This window comes from Amblyomma americanum, chromosome 11 (genome assembly GCF_052857255.1).
Source record: "Amblyomma americanum isolate KBUSLIRL-KWMA chromosome 11, ASM5285725v1, whole genome shotgun sequence".
Taxonomy (NCBI): domain Eukaryota; kingdom Metazoa; phylum Arthropoda; class Arachnida; order Ixodida; family Ixodidae; genus Amblyomma; species Amblyomma americanum.
Window position 1 is genome coordinate 113,240,052 of NC_135507.1, and position 21,123 is coordinate 113,261,174.

The window sequence follows — 21,123 nt, forward strand, 5'->3', positions numbered from 1 at the left end:
ATTCATGCACTTTCAAGGAAGATGGTGTTGGTTATTTCTGCATTGCTGGCAACAATGGTATTACACTTGCTGCAGTGACTTGTAGCCGGGGCCATGGTGGAAGAGAGAGGGGTGGTCCGATGGGGGGCGCAAGGCGCAGCCAGTTAGTGTGACTTTTATACACATGGCACGGCTGCAAGGGGCAGCACCAGTACTAGGGGCTCTGTCATTAATAATAATAATAACTGGTTTTCGGGGAAAGGAAATGGCACAGTATCTGTCTCATATATCCTTGGACACCTGAAACGCCGTAAGGGAAGGGATAAAGGAGGGAGTGAAAGAAGAAAGGAAGAAAGAGGTGCCGTAGTGGAGGGCTCCGGAATAATTTCCATCACCTGGGAATTTTTTAACCTGCACTGACATCACACAGCACGGGTGCCTTAACGTTTTGCCTCCATAGAAATGCAGCTGCCGCGGTCGGGTTCGAACCCGGGCACTCCGGATTAGTAGCCGAGCGCTTTAACCACTGAGCCACCGCGGTGGGTTTGTTTGTCATTCGTTTTGCAGGCGTCTCTATGGGCACACCTGGCATGGGCGCCTGATTTCGATACATACATTTTATTTATCATTTACGTACAGGATACTGCAGGCTAAGTGCCCAAGCAGGAGTGGCTTGCAGATATGTATAGTATACGAAGCATGAAAAAAATACAACACTACAAAACACACCAACCCTTATGGAACAGCAGAAGGAAACTTGTCATACCACCTCAGTGACATGCAAATGAATGAAATTGTTGCTCAAGAAACGCACTCAGAAAAAAAAGCATGTGCGTACGTGCACGCACCCGCACACACGCACACACAGAAGACATGGGTTCCAGTTCATATATGCTCGATTCAAGCATCTGTAATGAATGGAAAGAACATGCAGGCAGACTATTGCAATCATTAGTTGTGCTGGGAAAAAAAGAATTTGTACAAGTTACCGAATTTACTCAATTCTAACATTCCCTCGATTGTTACACGCACCCGTTTTTCATGCTTACAAAAAAAAAGTTCAATATCTTGGATTGTAACATGGACCAGATGTTCATGCGTCAGCAAAGACATTAATCGTTCTGCTTGAAATCCCCAACCCTTATTACAACAACTCTCATGTCACGATGAACCAAATCATGCTACCACCACAATTGCATTAGCTTTTCTTAGCTCGCTCCTTCGTGCCCTCGTCGATGTTAGCAATGCAGACCTTTCCAGGGTGCCGTGCTCCGATAACATTTTGTGATGTTGATGACAATAGGAACCTGCTGGCATCTTTATTTGATTTTCATACTCAATTCTAAAGCACATGTCGTTTTTAGGCAACTTTTTCCCTGAAGAAGAAGCGCGTTAGAACCGAGTAAACACGGCAGTTTTTGCAAACGAAGAAGCCAAGCAGAGTGCATGGGAGTGGTGAGGCTAAGAGGGTGCACGTAAGAGCTAGGATCAAGCGCGAGTTTGTTGATTAAGTAGAAGGAATAAAAATTTTAGTCGCAAGAATCTTCGCCTTGACTTCAGAGTGTGAATACCATTAGCTGCCATAGGCGCGGATACCGAATCAGTGCAACCGAACTTCGAATAGATGAATTTTTTCAAGAGCATTAATGTTGCACACCATATGGGGGTCCCACAGAATGCTAGCATATTCGAGCTTAGGCCTTATAAGTTATAAGTGTTGTATATGCCAGACACGTGACATGTGCGGAAGCACCCTTGAGCTTTTGCTTGAGCAGGCATGGTTTGCGAAAGGCACAAAAGGAAATGTTATTAATATGGGTGTTCCACCTTAGGTGATTATTTATTGTGACTGCAAGATATTTGTATTCCCGAACTTCAGTGTAGCGACGGCCCTGGATAGAGTAATAACACTCAAGGGGATTTTTTGTTCTGGTTAGGCAAAGTTTAACAGATTTATCCGAGCTTAATTACATGCCCCATTCCTGGCACCACTCAAGATATTATTTAGTTGGACATTAAGTGAGTCTTGTTTTCAGCTTCTCTAATTTTATTAAAGATAACAGAATCGTTGGCAAAGAGACAAATTTTTACAGGATCATGGATCACATTAATTATGTCACTGCAAAAGAAAAGAAAGAGGAGTGGCCCGAGAACACTATTTTGTCCAGAAGTGACTGGAAGAAATTCAGAGTTGAAACCATTAACGTGCACGTAGTGATAGCGAGTGGATAAGTAGGCAATCAGGAAGCTTGAGTTGCTTTAATCTGAAGATCAATTTGTCATGTGGAATTCGCTTTGCTGTAGCCTAAAAATATGTCCACCTCTATCCAGTACAGATGAGGAAAAGTGAACAATTGTTGTGTTGTGGTCGACAGCCCCTTCCTGGGGCCATGCTGGCACGGAGACAGGATGTTGTGCTGTTAAAACGGATGCTTGGGCGAGTTGGTAAGTCATTTTAAAACAGAACAGCACGCACTTTGACAGGGACTACGAGGAAGGCACGACACAGGCGAGGGCTGACTTGCAACTGATTTTTATTGCTTGGAACGAGGCACATATACAGATCCAACAAAAAGAAGAAAACACACAACCATGCATAGATTCAAGTCTTCTAAACATGCCGCACTGAACAAAGCAGATAACTATGATCATCATCATCCCTCCCCCCTAAAAAGGCCAGTTCTTTGAAACAAATCGATAAAGAGGGGCTGCTGACGCAGGCGTCTTTTGGCCAGGCGATGTGCGCTGCTTCAATTATTTCACGTGTTAGTTGGTTAGTGTGCTTGCTTGAAACTTCTGTGCGAGTGAAGTCAGGGTGGCAAGTTTTGCTGTCACAGTCTCTACAGTGGATGCCCAGATGCCTTTTTACAGTATTATGCACATTGTTATTGTGCTCCTTCAGGCGTTCATTGAGGCATCTCTCCATTTGACCAACATAAAGCTTGCCACATGACAAGGGAATGGCGTAAACTACACCTTCTTCACAGGAGACGAATTGATTCTCATATTTGATGCCGCACTCTCCAGGAACGAACTCGGTATTAACATTTTGCACATCTTCCCCAGCTTATCCGGAGCCGAAAAAATGACTGACATGTGCCCTATTTGCTATATTTTTTTAGTGTGTGGGAGAAATGATGAATGTAAGGCACACTAGTGGTTTTTTTTTCTTTTTCCTTTCGCGTCAATGAATCTGCCTGTTCCTCTTTTCTGTTTTTGTTCAAATTACTGAGATTAGATTCTAACACTGACACTAGTCGCTGCTTGGGATAACCAGCTTTTACGAGCCGATCAGTTAGGTGGAAGAAACTATCTTGCATGGAGTGCATGCAAGATTTGTTGAGCGCGTTGTGAAACCTTGATTCCGCCACGGCCCGTTTAACCAACTTAGATGATGGAAAGGGGAGCAATGGCTTGCTGCTTCGTGGCTCGTAAGACCAACACGTGTGAAGGTGCATTAATCTGAGTCTGATATCTAAAAATCGGATGACATTATTATCTGGCACTTCAGAAGTTAGTATAAGAGGATGGAGGCACTGAACAAAGGTAGCTTTGATCTGCGCAAAGACTTGTAAGATTGTACAGTGTTTTCGCTATGTTGATGACTTTCTTGTTCTTATAAACACAAGTGTGGAAAAATTTGACGCAGTCTTTGCGCAGATCAAAGCTACCTTTGTTCAATGCCTCCATCCCCTCATACTAACTTCTGAAGTGCCAGATAATCATGTCATCCGAAACTCACATTAATGCACGTTCACACGTGTTGGTCTTACGAGCCACGAAGCAGCAAGCCATTGCTCCCTTTTTTGTCATCTCATTCTAAGCTGGTTAAACGTGCCGTGGCAAAATCTTGTTTTCACAACGCGCTTAACAAATCTTGCATGCACTCCATGCAAGATAGCTTCTTTCACCTAACTGATCGGCTCGTAAAAGCTGGTTATCCCAAGCAGCGACTAGTGTCAGTGTCAGAATCTATTCTCAGTAATTTGAGCAAAAACAGAAAAGAGGAACAGGCAGATTCATTGACGCGAAAGGAAAAAGAAAAAAAAAACACTAGTGTGCCTTACATTCATCATTTCTCCCACACACTAAAAAAATATAGCAAATAGAGCACGTGTCAATGTCATTTTTTTGGCTCCGGATAAGCTGGGGAAGATGTGCAAAATGTTAATACCGATTTCGTTCCTGGAGAGTGCGGCATCAAATATGAAAATCAATTCGTCTCCTGTGAAGAAGGTGTAGTTTACACCATTCCCTTGTCATGTGGCAAGCTTTATGTTGGTCAAATGGAGAGATGCCTCAATGAACGCCTGAAGGAGGACAATAACAATGTGCATAATACTGTAAAAAGGCATCTGGGCATCCACTGTAGAGACTGTGACAGCAAAACTTGCCACCCTGACTTCACTCGCACAGAAGTTTCAAGCAAGCACACTAACCAACTAACACGTGAAATAATTGAAGCAGCGCACATCGCCTGGCCAAAAGACGCCTGCGTCAGCAGCCCCTCTTTATCGATTTGTTTCAAAGAACTGGCCTTTTTAGAGGGGAGGGATGATGATGATCATAGTTATCTGCTTTGTTCAGTGCGGCATGTTTAGAAGACTTGAATCTATACATGGTTGTGTGTTTTCTTCTTTTTGTTGGATCTGTATATATGCCTCGTTCCAAGCAATGAACATCAGTTGCAAGTCAGCACTCGCCTGTGTCGTGCCTTCCTCGTAGTCCCTGTCAAAGTGCGTGCTGTTCTGTTTTAAAATGTTGTGCTGATTTAAGAAGTCGGTGACACGAGTACTCACGATGTGTTCGAGGATTTTACAGGGCGATGATATCAAAGAAATAGGATGGTAATCTAATAAAGATAAGGGGTTTCCTTTTTTAAACACAGGCACTACTCTCACTAATCCACAAAGAGCGACATATTACTAGCGTTCAAATACACACAAACGACAGAGAGCAAAAACACACAGCGCAAACGCTAGACTTCAACTGCTGTTTATTGCACACGTATGTGAAGAAATCACTATGCGTATCTGCACATGCTCGATATACGAGACATATTTGATTAACACGATCGCTAGTTATCGCCAACACATAGAGTACAAAAGGAAAAGAAAAAAGTAAATTCACAATAGATTGAAGCGCGTGCTTTTTGCCAGGTATGCAATTTCTTTACTCGTGAGGGCTATTGAAGGGGTGCTCACGCGGTTCTATCCTCCTTTATTGATACAAAAAGCCTCAAATATTTCCCTATCTACCTGCTTGTCGAACCGCTTCAGCATGCGCGTGCTGCGAAAAAGAGGGGTGCACTCTTCCTCCTCTATTTGGCCATGTTTCTTTGTTTTGCACTTGCTGCAATGGGCCACCAAATGGCCACCTCCCATCAGCGCTGCGACTGTTGTTCGATGCTTCCGCAATCTTTCATTCAGGCACTGGCCCATCTAGCCTATGTAGCACTTGCCACAAGACAGTGGTATAAGGTAGAACACTACAATGATGCAGTTAACAAACCGCGTGGCGTGCTTGGTTCCACAGGCTATGGCTTCCTTGGTGCTGATCACCATGCGACACATCCTGGACATTTTGAGTGGCGCCAAGAAAACAACGTGTACGCTGCACTTTCCCGCCACCTTTTTGAGACGATGGGACAGGCCATGCATGTATGGCACACACACAGGACGTCCCTGGGGACCATCACTGGTGAGGTGTGCTGACTTGCGTCCATGCCTTACCTCTTTGACAAGGCTCTCGGCGACGGACGTAAGAGTGCCGTCTGGGAAGCCAGCACTGCTCAGATGGAGAGACTGTTGTTGAACACTCAAATTCAACTTGTGTTCGCATGATTTCTGAAGGGCGGCTCTTAAGCTACTCAAAGCTATCCCTCTCTTAACTGGGCTGAATTATAGCTTAGGATTGGCTTTTTTGACCGAGGACAATATGTTCAACAGGCCGAATGACCATTAAAGCTGATGTTTAGATCAAGGTACTGCAAGCAACCCTCAACCGGAACCTCACGAGTTAATCTCAGTCCCTTCGCACATTCTTTAAAAACGCTAAAAACGCCCTCCACAATGCCATCTCTTTCCTCAGGCACCACTCCTTTCAACAGAACAAGATAATCGTCAACACATCGAAAAATTTTTGCAACAAAGGTCTTGTCAAAGCGCGAGAAAATTTCTTTGTCGATACAGGCTAAAAACAGGTCACTTAAAACTGGAGCAATGCACGAACCGATGCACATACCTTGCTTGTGTACGTAGGAGTCAACAGTAAAATCAACAAGAGTCGACGAAAGATAACAACTCAGCAGTTCCAAGAAGTTGTCAACTACAACCCAGAAGAATTCTGGGTTGGGGGTGACTGAACCATGGGACTCAATGTGCTCCCTAACAGTGACACAAAGATCTGCCTGAGGTATGGAGTAGAACAGTTCCTCCACGTCAATAGAAAACCCGTAACACATATCTCGATGTGCTCGTGTGTCGAAAGAAAGCCAATAACCTCATTTGAGTTCCTTGCAAGAAAAGGATAATTAAATTGCAGCAGATTAAGGCCCTTTTGCAGGAAGTTTGCGAGTTCACCCTGCCAGCAGCCTTGTTCAGTGCCAATAGCTCTTAGGGGTATCCCTTCCTTATGGGTCTTGGCTGAGAAAAACAAGCTTAGCTTGTCCCTTTTTGCACCCACAATACTTCTGGAGAGGCAATCAAGGCTCATTTCACGGCACAGCGCCAAGGCTCTTTTTTTCGCCTTAGCCGGGATATTCTTGGAGAGCACAAAATTTTTTCCCACAGCACTGCACGCTTTTTCGCTGAACGTTGATGCAGGCATAACAACAAATCCCACTTCTTTATCGGAAACGAGTAACTTGAGATCCTTTTTCTTTACACATTCTACCGTATCGTTTACCGCCAATCTTAAGGCTGATTTCTGCGGTTTCGAGGGGAGACATTTCACAGTTTCTGAGACACACCTGCTCTTATCATTGCTGCCAGCGCGGCTCGCTATGTGCCTGACCATGTCTAAAAGAGAAACAGGTGACTCCTCAGGTTCAATGCTAAATTTAGGTCCGAGTTTTAACACTTCCTCGACTTCAGCAGGTAGCGGTTCCTGTCCAATGCAAGTTATCTGCGCAGACCTGGCATGCACTGCGCTTCTGTAGCGACACCTGTGATGAAGTTAGGGCAATTTCTGGCGACATCAAGACGTTGCGTGAAGAAATAAAAGCGTTAACAGCTCAGAATCAACATCTCAAAGCAGAAAACAAGAGACTTGAAAAGAAAGTCAACGAGCTCGAACAATACCAGAGAAGTAATAACCTGGAAATTAGGAGTGTGCCAAAGGAGCTTGACTCGACCACAGTGATAAAAAAGATCGATAAACTTGTGGGTGAAGCGGTAACTGATACTGATGTCGACATTTGCCATCGGGTGCCCACGGCCCACGGAGAGGATAAGAACATCATTGTACGGTTCATATCGCGAACCAAGCGCAACACGTTCCTTGCCAAGTCAAAAAAAAAGAAGCTGTCATCTGAAGATGTGGGATTTGAGGGCACAGACACCACTACCATTTACGTGAATGAGCACTTGACATGACAGAACAAGCAACTTCTTGGTGCTGCCCTGGCAGAAAAGAAAAAAGCCGGATGGAAATACGTCTGGGTCAGCTCGGCTAAAATTTTGGCACGGAAAGATGAACAGACCGATGCCATTCGAATTGCAAACAGAGATGATATCGCCCACATCAAATAATCTTAGACCTCATTGTGTTTGTCCGGGCTTTACATTTAATCAGTATGATGCTCAACTCAGCCTTTTTCATTACTGAATCGTTCACACTAAAATCAAATCTTCGCTATTTACACCCATGTTTCTCCTTATTACACTTGAATGTCCGTAGTGTGAGGAACACACAAGATGAGCTGGACATTTGGCTAAAGTCCCTGCAAGTTAATTTTGACGCATTCATGTTCACAGATACATGGTTAAGCAAAGATGAACCTTCCCCTACTTTTACTGATTACATGCCAATACGATTAGACAGAACAGGTAGAGGTGGTGGCCTGATTATTTATCTGCAACGAAAGTAGTACGCATATCATATTGCTGATGAGTGCACAGTTATGAATAGGGATATAGAGTGCCTAAAGGTGGAAACCAGCACGTTTTTAGTTGCTGACCTGTACAGACCACCGACTGTATACAAGAGGCATTTCGTAGAGCATTTAGAAAGTGTAATAATCTATTGTATTAATACTAATAAGCAGTTCTTTCTCTTGGGAGATGTAAACATAGACACGTTGGCATGGTGGAACCAAGCATGCCACGCGGTTAACTACATCATTGGAGTGATCTGCCTTATACCACTGTCTTGTGGCAAGTGCTACATAGGCTAGACGGGCCAGTGCCTGAATGAAAGATTGCGGAAGCATCGAACAACAGCCGCAGCGCTGATGGGAGGTGGCCATTTGGCGGCCCATTGCCGCAAGTGCAAAACAAAGAAACATGGCCAAATAGAGGAGGAAGAGTGCACCCCTCTTTTTCGCAGCACGCGCATGCTGAAGCGGTTTGACAAGCAGGTAGATAGGGAAATATTTTAGGCTTTTTGTATCAATAAAGGAGGATAGAACTGCTTGAGCACCCCTTCAATAGCCCTCATGAGTAAAGAAATTGCATACCTGGGAAAAAGCATGCGCTTAATCTATTGTGAATTTACTTTTTTCTTTTCCTTTTGTACTCTCTGTGTCGGCGATAACTAGCGATCGTGTTAATCAAATATGTCTCGCATATCGAGCATGTGCAGATGCGCAAAGTGATTTCTTCACATACGTGTGCAATAAACAGCAGTTGAAGTCTAGCGTCTGCACTGTGTGTTTCTGCTCTCTGTCCTTTGTGTGTATTTCAACGCTAGTAATATGTCGCAGTCTGTGCATCAGTCTGTGCACCAACTAGCCCAACTTAATTCTTTAATCACTCTCAATAATTTCCAGTCACCGGGTGAGGAGAGAGATCTGATTGAAACTTGCACGATTAATACAATACAGCTTGCTAACTGCTCAATGTAGCATCAAAGAAATGCATTCGGGATATGACAGGATAATATATGTATTGTGGCGACTCGCGTGGCCGGCAGTGGCGAAATGCCCAAGAGGACGAAGCGTCAAGGCCGTATGCTGCAGTCGCCACTCTGCCGCAATCTCTTCTCTGGCGGCCCTCCAATAAATGTGGCCACAGTTGCTTCCTGGGCGACCTCCACAATATGGCGTTTGCTAGCTTGAAACGACTCTTCTTGGATAGAGGGGCGTCCGTTTTCAACTTTGTCAACATTCTGACGCAAGGCATAACACTGTTATGTCTCTGGTCAAGCTACTGCATTTCATCATCAGTTGGAATGGTCTTTCACCTGGTCTTTCACCCAGCTTTGCTTACTGACCTCTTGTTCTCCAAACTGGTCACTGTAGAAACCCATGCAGTAAATGATGAGCAGCCTAGCTCTTTGTACACCGTTTCAGAGCTTGCCCCTCAAGAATTGTTGTTTAGGGTAGTTGCGGTAAATAATTATTACAATAAATTGGCCTAATAAAATGCTTATTCACTCACTCACCACGTCAAACTAATACAGTCCTGTACAACATGAACTGGTGGGCGAGTTGGTCATACATGGTTCTTGTAAACCAGCATAACAGCTCGAAGCCAAACAGGGAAGGGACAAAACACAGCGCTGAACTAACAACAGAGTGGTTTTATTCAAGACACCAGTTCCTAAATACATGCTGGTATCGAAGAAAAACAAAAAATACAGAGAAAACATCAAGTTTCACAGGCAAATCATTCTGAGCGTTGCAAAGCTTTGCCGATGCATCAAGTATTCACGCTGTTTTTTCGAGATAGCAACAGAAGGGGTGCTTCTGCATTCCATACCTATCCTCATGATCTCTGATGCCTCAATTATCTCCCTTGTGAGCTGGTGTTTGCTTTTTGCTACAATTTTGCTCTTCTCGAACAATGGGCGTCATGATAAATCACGAAAATGAATCCCAATATGGCGGAAGGCATTCTTCATGTTATTGCTGTGCTCCTTAAGTCCTTCATTTAAAAGTCTTTTAAAAGTCTTCAAGGCGTCAAGGATCAGGGCGTACAACGTCTTTCGACACAACGTCACCTAATATGTCAGTTCACGGGCTGCAAAGGTGCACTTCTTTAAGTTCAGCTGCAGGCCTACATTTGTGAGGCATGTCAAGACGTCCTTCAGGCGAGTTAGATACGTTTGAAAGTCGGGTGAAAAGACAACGATATCGTCCAGGTAGCACAGGCACGTCTTCCATTTGAGGCCATGCAAAACGGTATCCATCATTCGCTCGAAAATAGCAGGAGCGTTACACAGGCCAAAAGGCATGACTAAACTCGTAGAGGCCATCAGGGGTCACAAACGCGGTTTTGGCACGATCTGCAGCTGCCATTAGGACCTGCCAACAACCAGAGCGCAAATCAAGGGAAGAAAAGAGCTCCGCGCCTGTAGACAGTCCAGAGTGTCATCAATATGGGTCAGAGGGTAGACGTCTTTGCGCGTGATCTTATTAATGCGGCGGCAATCGACGCAAAATCGAACGGAGCCATCCTTCTTGACGAGGGCAACCGGGGAGGCCCAGGGGCTGGTGGAAGGCTGAATAACGCTGCACTGAAGCATGGCGTCTACCTGTTCTTCAATAACTCGTCGTTCAGTGGCGGAAACACAATATAGGTGCTGGCGCAGAGGGGCATGGGTGCCGGTGTCAATGCGATGCTCGACAGTCGACGTGCGCCCCAGAATGCATTGGTGGCAATCAAGGAGGAGCGAAACTCCTCAAGAAGTGCAAGTTGGGTTTACTGAGTTGGAGGTAGAGTGGCGTCAATAGAGCGAAGGAATAGGTTGGTCAACAACGGGGCGGGCGCAGGAGTAGGTGAGCTGAGGGCGTCCATGGCGACCGGCGGTGATTCTGCGGCAGCGTCGGGTTGGTCGAAAACAGAATCAAAGAGCTGCACGGTGCCGACGCATTCTCCACGGCGCAAAGTGAAGAGGCTTGAAAACGGGTTGAAGACCCACAGTGCGGTGAGGCCTTCGGAGAAAGTGAGCAGGGCATAAGGCAGCGGCAGGCAATGGCGACGCAGAAAAGTAGGAGACGGCGTGAAGAGGACACTGGCATCACGGTAGGAGGTAGCGTTCAGTTGCAGAGTTCCAGGGCGAGAGGATATTACCTGGCACCTGCACCAAATGTAAGGCGGGGTTTATTCGGAGAAGCTCCTTAACGGGAGCAGGGCCAACAGCAGTCCGAGGTCAGCTAGTCCAGCCAGGAGCGTGCATCAGGCGATGGCCATGCGGCTCGTTTGTATGCTCGTCGTCTTCCTTACACATTCATTTCTGTTGCTACCTCGAAAAGAGAGCACGAATACGTGATGCATCAGCCAAGCTTTCGCACGCTCAGGATGATTCGCCAGTGAAACTTGATGTTTTCTTTGCATTTTTCTGTTTTTCTGCCATACCAGCATGTAATTAAGGACTGGTGTCCTGAATAAAATCATTCTGTTGTTAGTTCAGCGTTGCGTTGCGTTTTGTCCCTTCCCTGTTTGGCTTCGAGCCGTTGCACTGGTTTACAAGAACCTAATAAAGTCCTATCTGCATAATGTGCCCACTGAGAATTTTCCTGATAATCTATTTCAAGCAATGTCAGAGCAGATGTACACAACAGCTGCATTTTGGCTAACTTGCACAATATGCACAGGCTATCTCTGTACAGCTAAATTCATGCTAGACAGCTAGACAACCATCGCCAGCTCATAGGTATGAGTATTTCCTTTGTGCTTGCCTCCTATCCTTTGTCAAGCTAAGCAAGGAAAGACTTCTATAATGTGTTTCAGTGAAATGCTATGTGCGCATGCTTATGCAAGTGACTTTTGTGTGAGTGAGCGTCAACTGATCCTTATCCTCATCAGAAATGACCAGCCAGGTGTGTTGCGGGCCTGGCATTTACAGCTTTCAAAAAAAGGTGCCTCCTCGTCTAAAATGAGACTAAATTACACAAACAGTTCTGTCGTCCTGAATGGAGTCAAATTACACCTGCAGTTACGTATTTTCTAGCATTGACAGCAGTGGAACACATGGAAAAGCACAAACCTGTATTCCGTACTAATTTAATCATAGAGTTGTTGCTTTGCTTAACATCAGTAACATGAGCTGTTTTCATGTAAGGCCCTAGAGCTGAGTATCATTTTTTTGCATAAATCTATAAGAGGAGACCACAAAGCAAGACATTGGTCTGCCTAATTGCATACAGTCATTCCAGCATGGGTTAAATTCACACAGACTCCCTGTACTTGCCTAGGTAAACATCTTCAAGCAATTAAGGTTAACAACAAGGTCATTTTAACGTAAAGTACACCTAAAGGGAAAATCGGCAATCTGAAAACCAAACTGGCAATAAAACAACAAGCTTTGTTTTGCTGAAGATGTTGCTAAAGAGCAATAGACAGCACATTCCAATATTTTATATCGAACAAGTGGCACAATAAATTCCCATTTTTACCTACTGCTTGGGGAACCATAATCACTGTTACAATCACTTATTTTTTTCTGGTCAGAAAAAAATCTAACATCATCGTAAAGCTATATGAGAGGACATATGCATGTATGCCCGCCACAAACTTAAATTCTATATTTTATATTTCACTGTATTTTGCGACATCATAGGTTTCATCCTGCAAATATATATCTACAAATTCTGCTTGAGACAACCACCGTATGTGGTCAATGTATCCCATTTCCCTGAATATATGAAGTATTCCTTCCCAGCCTCAACCAGCAGCCATCACTCCCAACTGGTTCTAGTATTTACTCTACCTGTAACCCAATTTACCAACTTCCACATCTTGGCATATATGGCCTTTTACGTAGCACCATGCAACCGCTTAGATTGCATTTACATTTGCTTTGCACTATTAGAATTCTTTGCAGTTTTTGGGGTGTAGCCAGATGCACTTACACATGCAGACCTATATATATCCACACACACACACACCTGGGCAGGTTGCCGACACCACGTTAACCCGCCCATTGGAGAACCAGAAGGACAAACAGCTTCTTCTGTGAATGTGAGTTTGAGTGCCAGCGCACTAAAAGCATCTAAATGCAGACCCTCCTTTGGCTTCAATGAATTGCTTCTTGCTGAGACCACTGGAGCCAGACCGACTGACATTGCGGTGTTTCGGCACCACAGTAAGCAATGCCCCCACATCTGCTACACTTAAGAGACACAGAATGAGTGGGCACTGACCTGTTGCCGGCAGACTGGGCATCTGACAGCACCCCTCCAGTTTCCGTGGTGCCAGTAGGAGACCAGGCAGTTGGCTGCACACATGAAGGAAAAGGACTCCTGTTACAGTAGGGCCCTGGCACCAGGCTGTGGGCATCCATTGTGGCAGCACAAATTAAGCGCTCTGCACAATGGCAGCATAAACTGGCAGCATACCAAACGGCAGCGGCGGTGGCGAGCCGCGTGGTGCGACGTCATGCCAGATGGTGCGGCGAGCGCGCAAAGCACAGTAACCGTCTCGCATATCTCGGTGGGGCACCGTAAAGGAAGGGATAAAGGAGAGAGGGAAAAAAGAAAGAGAAGACTGAAAATTTAAAGTTGAATTTTGAGGAGAGGAGCGGCGCTGCACAGCAGTGAAACAAGGAACACCTGTGGCTCCCTGCTACTAGTGACGCATGCGCAGTTGTGACTAGGGAGCGAGAGAGAAAAATGCTCGCGAGGAGCATCGTCACTGCTCCTCGTGCATGTGCAGCATGGCTCTCCTGAAATCAGGTGAAACTGCTCAACCTGTGGCCAGTAAAGCTTTCGCTTTAAAAGCTATCCTGTCTGTGGATGAAGCCTCAAAGTAAGTCGGGTAATCTCAGAGGAGCGTTGCGCCAGCAGCAACCAGTGGGAGGAGGGCAAAAGAAGTGAAGATGGAGAAGAAGACAAAGAAGATGGAGGCAAAGGATGAAGTCATCGGAGGAATGTGCAGTGTAGCGAATGCTAAATCAAGGAAGAAGCTGGTCCTTGGGCAGATTCCAGAACCGAATAACGAGCATGGCAAGCTAAACCCCAACGTAAAGGAGGAGAGTGCCAATATGAGTCAACCAATACAGTGGACAGAGTGAGGCGGCTAAATGGGATGCAGAAACAGGTGAAGAGCGAGAAACAGGAAGAGCACAAAAGAAAAGGTGAATCATGAAGTCGCAGAGGAATGTGGAGCTGAGAGGTGTGAACAAGTGGCTTCAAAGACTGCTAAACAAAGGGAAGGGAGACTTGGATCACATCGGCCCATCACAAGAGAAAAACTGAGGAACGACTGCAGGAACATTTGGGTGCAACTCCTATTTCCAAGCTAAAAACAAGGGCAAATATAAGTCACATTTAGCTTAACCAGGCAAATCAGAGGCAGTTTTATTGCTCACTTTTGTGCAGAAACCAGACAGCTTCTTCCACCTTCTGTTAGCCATGAGGAGGCACCCTTCAATCAGAACAGGAAATGCCAGCCTGACAGTCTTGGGCACAAGTACAGATTCCCAGAAGGAGTATTTGTAGCCACCCAAAACAAGTGAATGATAGACGCATGAGGAGACACGCATGCTGCACCTACAGTAGAGGCCCCCTTGATACGTTTAAGAAAACATTGCACAAAAAGATATATTATGCAGGAAAATATATGATCCAAACAGCCCAATTTTGAGAAATGTAGCCGCAAATTGAATGAGGCACAAAGATATTTATCGACAATTTCACTTTAAAAAATGTCAATCAGCATTTCTTAAAATAAGATCAGAAAAGATCTTTTTCTAGTGCTTGTAGAATTCAATTCGCATTTGCAGTGTTTTAAGCGCGGAAGGAACTTCGTAACGCATCCAGTCCATCGGCAGTAATGATGAACGCAACCAAAATCTTTTCCTCCGCATTTCTGAGTACACTGCCCCTTTGATTCCTTGCTAAACTAGTAAAACTCTTGCTTGTGCTAGTTGGTTTATGCTTGAAGATCAGTGGTGGTCCAGCCATTTCATGTTCTGGAGCAATTTTTGGAACAAAAAGATATTAATTTTAGAGCACCTTTGTATCGAACGATAATTCTGGAGCAACCCGGGAGCAGCATGAACGAAATAAAGGAGTCACCCAGAAGAGTTTTTTACTAATGAGATCACGTTCAGCCATGTGTAGCTAAGAAGAAAAAAAAAAACGTGCTCACAAAAAAGTGACAAAACATTTTATTAATGCTGCCACTGTATTGCACGCAAGTTCTGCTAGGCATTCTTGACTAGAAGTCCAAAGGACACGTTCACTTGAACCATTCTTTTTTTCATGTTGGCAACGCCTCTTGGAATTTTTTACAAATTCATCATGCTTGCAAAGTGAATCAGCAAGGCTGAAATTCTCTTGTTCCAACAAACCTTGACCTCGTTGGACCTGCTCCAAGTTCTTGTTCTTCAACCCAGAAAATATGACTTCTTCAGCCCGCTTAAGGGTTGACTGACATGATGCAACCTTTTGATGCAACCAACATGATGCGCGAACAGGGAGGAAGGAAAACTCGGGAGAAGCCCTCGCTATCCAAGCTGCACACCAAAATGTGTGCCAGAAATCACGCGCTTTCGCAAGGACTACTGGGAGTTTTTGGCCGAAGGCGCGGCCAATAGCAACCCTAGGCGCAACGGCGTCGTCTGCTGCAATGCTTGCTTGCTGCGCATGTGCAAGCGCGCTGAGACAGCGGCCAAGTTCGGGGAGAGCAGAGGGGTGCCAGTGATTTAACCACCTCTCCCGAGTTCTTTCCTTCCTCGATGTGCACGAATGAACTGGCTGCAAAATTCTACCACAAGCCAGCCCACAAGCACCCTGGACAGCCAACTGCGAAAACATTTTAGTAGGTTGCCAGTTGAAAGCCTGAATGGTTACAGAAATAGTTGTTTTCCCGCGACTGCATTTTCGTTTTGGCACAGCTAAGGTGCAATATTGATCAATTTGCCACTTTTGGAGCAGACTGGCATAGCAAAATGTAAATGAATCAGAATGGTGCAAATGGAGCAGCTGGAGCACCACTGGAAGACGTAATGAAAACGGTGCGATGAACGAGGACAAAAGCACTGGTCTTGTTGTTTGTGCTCTACATATGTCCACATTTGTTGCTTTGTTTTCATTAAATCTGCAAGCTAAACTAGCCTCAAACGTTAAACGTAGCTAGGTTCAATTTGCAATCGGAGCTTCTGACAGGCCGCGTTGGAAACTGAACCTGGCAATATTTACAGCTGGAACCTTATCCACTGAGGCTAGTATAGCAGTGCTGTTCGAGGAACTAGCAGGTATCAGTTGGGATGTCATAGTGAGGTTAGAAGGACATGATCAATGACTTAGGCAGTACAGTATGCTGGGCGAGTTAGTTTTTAACTTCCATATCTTCCCAAAGAAACTCCATAACTTCCCTCATTAACTGTCTAGCATGTGCAAGAAGGCAAATGGCAGAAATTCTGAACAGCGCAGGTGTCCAGTTAAGCATGGTGAAAGTTTTGTTACCTGTCAAGAAGGGGTCGCCTATTCTCTATGTCCTGTGGGAAGAGGTACGTTAGACAGACGGCCGCTGTCTCAACAAAAGACTAAAAGAGCACCATGACAATGTCGCACGTGTGGCCACTTCAGGCCACGTAGCCAAACATTGTAGGGACTGCAAAACAGAAGAAACGGAAGAAAGTGATAATGAAGCCTGTGAACCACTGTACAGAGAATGCAGCATGATAGGAAAACATCGTGACGCTCTGTCAAGAGAAATAATGGAGGCACATATGATCACAAGATTGCAGGATGTTTGTATAAGAGCGCCTTCAATAGCATTGTCACAAAAAGAAATGAAGTATCTTAATAGCGAGATTTGACACGTGCCACACTTCCGCCGGCACTAGTTACTTCTGTGCATGTTTTTCTGCTGTGCTTGTGCTTTCTTTCCTTTCTGGTAGCCAGTAAGTATGAAAGCTTGCTGGCCGTCCAATAAAAATCAGTTGTCAGTCAGCGCTCTGTTGTGTGACTTGTGTGTGTTCCTTCTGTCCTGTCTTTAGCGCTGTAGATATGGGATTTAGACAGGCAGAGCAGAACGGTGGGTCTAAAACTTAACATGCAGAAAACCAAGGTAACGTTCAACAGTCTTGCAATGAAGCAGCAGTTTACAATTGGTAACGAGGCACTGGAAGTGGTTAGGGAACACGTTTACTTAGGGAAAGTAGTGACCGCAGATCCGGATCATGAGAAGGAAATGGTTTGTGGGGGTTTAATGTCCCAAACCAACTCAGGATATGAGAGCCGCCATAGTGAAAAGCTCCGGAAATTTCGACCACCTGGGGTTCTTTAACGTGCACCGACATCGCACAGTACACGGGCCTCTAGAATATCGCCTCCATCAAAATGTGACCGCTGCGGCCGGGATCAAACCCGCGTCTTTCAGGTCAGCGGCCGAGTGCCATAACCACTGAGACACCTCATGAGGAGGAAATGACTAGAAGAATAAGAATAGGGTGGAGTGCATATGGCAGGTTCTCTCAGATCATGAATGGCAGTTACCAATATCCTTCAACAGAAAAGTATACAACAGCTGTATCTTACCAGTACGCACGTATGGGGCTGAAATCTGGAGGCTAACAAAAAGGGTTCAGCTCAAGTTAAGAACAACGCAGCGAGCTATGAAAAGAAGAATGATAGGTGTATCGTTAAAAGACAGGAAGAGGGCAGAGTGAGTGAGGGAACAAACGCAGGTTAATGACATTTTAGCGGAAATCAAGAAGAAATGGGCTTGGGCAAGCATGTAATGGGAAAATGACAACCAATGGTGGCTAAGGGTAACAGAGTGGATACCAAGAGAAGGCAAGCGTAGCAGGGGACGGCAGGAAGTTAGGTGGGCAAATGAGATTAAGAAGTTCGCAGGGATAAAATGGCTGCAGCTGGCGCAAGACACGGTTCCTTGAAGATGTATGAGAGAGGCTTTTGTCCTGCAATGGGCATAGTCGGGCTCATGATAATGGTGATAACTATGGGGAAGCCACCACGGCGACAGCCTGTCTCAGCGTTTCTACTTTTTGAGAAGCATTCCCCAGACCCGGCCCTATTGTACGTAAGCGCATCGGATGAGCATCTCCCGCAAGGTAGCAGCTACGGTAGTCACGGACCGAGTGGAAGAGGCCGAACAGGCTACAATAGCACTAGGGATCGTTCAGGAAGGCACCAGCAAAATTCTCAGTTATTCCAAAACAGCCCTTCGCAACTTTGCAAAGGGACGTATTTCCGATAAAATTCTTCGTATGATGCCAAACTACAAGAAGGAAGGGCAGGGTTACCAACTCTTCAATGAAGGAAGTCGGGACGGACGGACAGACGGTGGGGTGGGGGTTGCGGAGGGACTACGTTTGTAAAACAGTTAGTGTTTATTTTCTTATTCATAGCAAGTTTCTGTTACTGGTGCGACCTCTTAAAAACTGTGTTCCAACTGACTTCTGGCCGCTTCCAGAACACGATCTTGCTTCATGATGTATTCGTATAAGTTCTTGCATTTCATGCGGAAGTTGTTTCGTACTAAATACAAACTGGATGGTAGCACATTTTGAAAGATAGAGAAATGATAGCAGGCACTGTCTGCCACAGCGCTAGAGTAATATCACCGTATCGTCGCTGCAGTGATGATGATGATGATGATGGGTGCATGGGATGGCGCACCAGCCCATATCAGCCTATGGTATTTGCACCACACCACGGCCTGCCCAATGCTTCTGCAGCGTGTTTGCTGTTAGAGCTGTGAGTGGGCTGAAAGCGTGAGTCAGTTTCATCGCTTCACATTATGAGCTACAGAACTATTCGGGCTTCAATATAGGATATACAGCTGGCCCGACAAGGGCCAGTCGCGACTCGGGACTTCACATGAAAATGAAGGGTCAGTCCCGAAATATCCAGGACGGTTGGCAACCCTAGATGTGGGTCCCAGCCTACGCGGGTGTTCCAGAGAACGAGGCCGCTCGCCAGTATGATTAAGGTTTTATCAGTCAAGCCGGTGAGGGGGTCTCGAATCCGGATGTCTTAAGAGGTGTGGCACTAATTACACATAAGGTTATAACCAACTACAACCTTGGTTCGTAAAGTTTCGAGACTGATTTGTTTTCTTCTTTAGGAACAATTTCACAAAACAAATGTTGGTGCATACGTGTAGCGCCATCTTTTTGGGCTAACCTGAACTATTCATGATAATTGCTGTGACAGCCGCTAGCTGGCACTACATGTAGTAAAATACATTGCAACTAGTCGTCTGCGCATTCTATTCTGAGTGAATGTGGAGAGATGGACGTCTACCTCGAACAGCGTGTAAACATAAAATTCTGTGTGAAGCTTGGCAAGACAGCCACACATACGTATGAGCTCCTTCGTGGCGCTTACGGCAACAAGACTTTATCGCAGGCGCGAGTTTTCGAGTGGCACAAGAGGTTTGCTTCGGGGAGAACGTCGGTGGAAGGCGACACAAGGCAGGGGGGGCACCCATCAACCTCACGGGATGAAAGCAACGTGGCTTGGATCAGGGAAATCTTACAGCAAGACCGCACCATTACAGTCCGCATGCTATCAGATGCCCTCAACATTAGTAAGACAACATGCCACCAAATTTTGCGTGAGAACTTGGGGAAACGAAACCTGAATTCCAGACTTGTGCTGCCCTCCCTCACACAGGACCAGAAGGACATGCGGGCATCAGTGAGTGCTGATTTGCTCTCCGAGGCAGAGAAGGATGCTGCATTTGTCGACAGCATCATTGCTGAAGACGAAACATGGTGTTTTCAATACGATCCTCAAACAAAGAGGCAGAGCGCCGAGTGGCTGTCCACAAGCTCTCCGGCGTCGAGAAAGGTGCGGCTACAGAAGACCAAAACAAGGACGATGCTAATAGTTTTTTTCAATGCCAGAGGTGTCACACACCACGAGTTCGTCCCACAAGGGCACAAGGTAAATCAGGAGTTTTATATCCGCGTGCTCCAACACATGCATGATGCACTGCGACGCCGTCGCCCTGACTTATCGGCAACTGGACAATTCAGCCTTCTCAACGATGATGCAAGGCCACACACTGCTCTCAGCGTGACAAAATTTCTCGCCAAGCACAGCATTTACTGTACTTTCCCATCCGCCATACTCGCCTGACTCCTCCCTATGAGATTTTTCCCCGTTTAATCGTGTGAAGAGAGCCCTAAAAGGTCACTGGATCGGAAGTGTGGAGGCCATTCAAGACGCCACGACAAAGGAGCTGACAGCACTGCCAAAAGTGCTTTCCAACTGTTTCCAAGACCTCAAGAAGCGCTGGGAGCTATGTATAGACTGCAAGGGAGACTATTTCGAAGGGGTGCTGCACAAATGATTTCAATATTAAAAGCATTTTTTTAATAGACTCAGTCTCGGAACTTTACGGACAAAGGTTGTATTACAGGGAGCTCAGAGTGAGCCTGCCTCCTCTGCACGTTTCGCTCAGCCACAAACAGGCTACCATGCACGTGGAGGCGGCTTCAAACGCGGTTGCAGCCAAACCCGTGGACATATTCCAATATCTTTCCCGATTTGGTAAATCCATGCTGCCAGCTATGCAGCGAGCCTGCCACCTTAGACCACATAATCTGCGACTGCATGGAGGTTCCGCCTCCAGCAGGTCTACTCACATCTCTCACGCTTGAAAAATGGGAAGCTGTTCTCGCCAGCCCGGACACGGATGTTCAGTCCCGGGCAAGAGCGCAAGAGGTCGCCGACAGACTTAAACTGCCGGCCACCTGGAGCGGCAGAAGAAACCTAAGATCACCATCCTCTAACAGACAAGTTTTTTTTTCTCCCTCTCTATCAGCATTTGTCCTCTTCATGTCACGTCCCCGCAAAAATGGCTGTCTCGAATGCTAACATACAGGTTTTATTTTTATTGTTAGGAGGTAGTAGTGCTTCGCCTCCTAGCACCTAGGCACTGTAGAGGAGCCTTGATGGCAAGTGACTGCCGCTGCCTTCCAGCTCTTCATGTTGCATGCCCTAATGCTTGGCCCACCTATGTGTTTGCATATTTGCGGTAGCACATGCGCGTATGTCTC

The 21,123-nt window shown here is 45.7% G+C and overlaps 1 protein-coding gene across 3 annotated transcripts in view; it reads right to left on the bottom strand.

The window, feature by feature from the left end:
* LOC144110655 (E3 ubiquitin-protein ligase RNF170-like) overlaps positions 1 to 21,123 on the bottom strand; it is a 44,801-nt gene that overhangs the window by 18,336 nt on the left and 5,342 nt on the right. For all 3 annotated transcript variants that reach the window (XM_077643707.1, XM_077643706.1, XM_077643708.1), the window contains exon 3: positions 13,286 to 13,359. In XM_077643707.1, the coding sequence (XP_077499833.1) occupies positions 13,286 to 13,359 (74 nt within the window). The remainder of the gene's footprint in view (positions 1 to 13,285; positions 13,360 to 21,123) is intronic.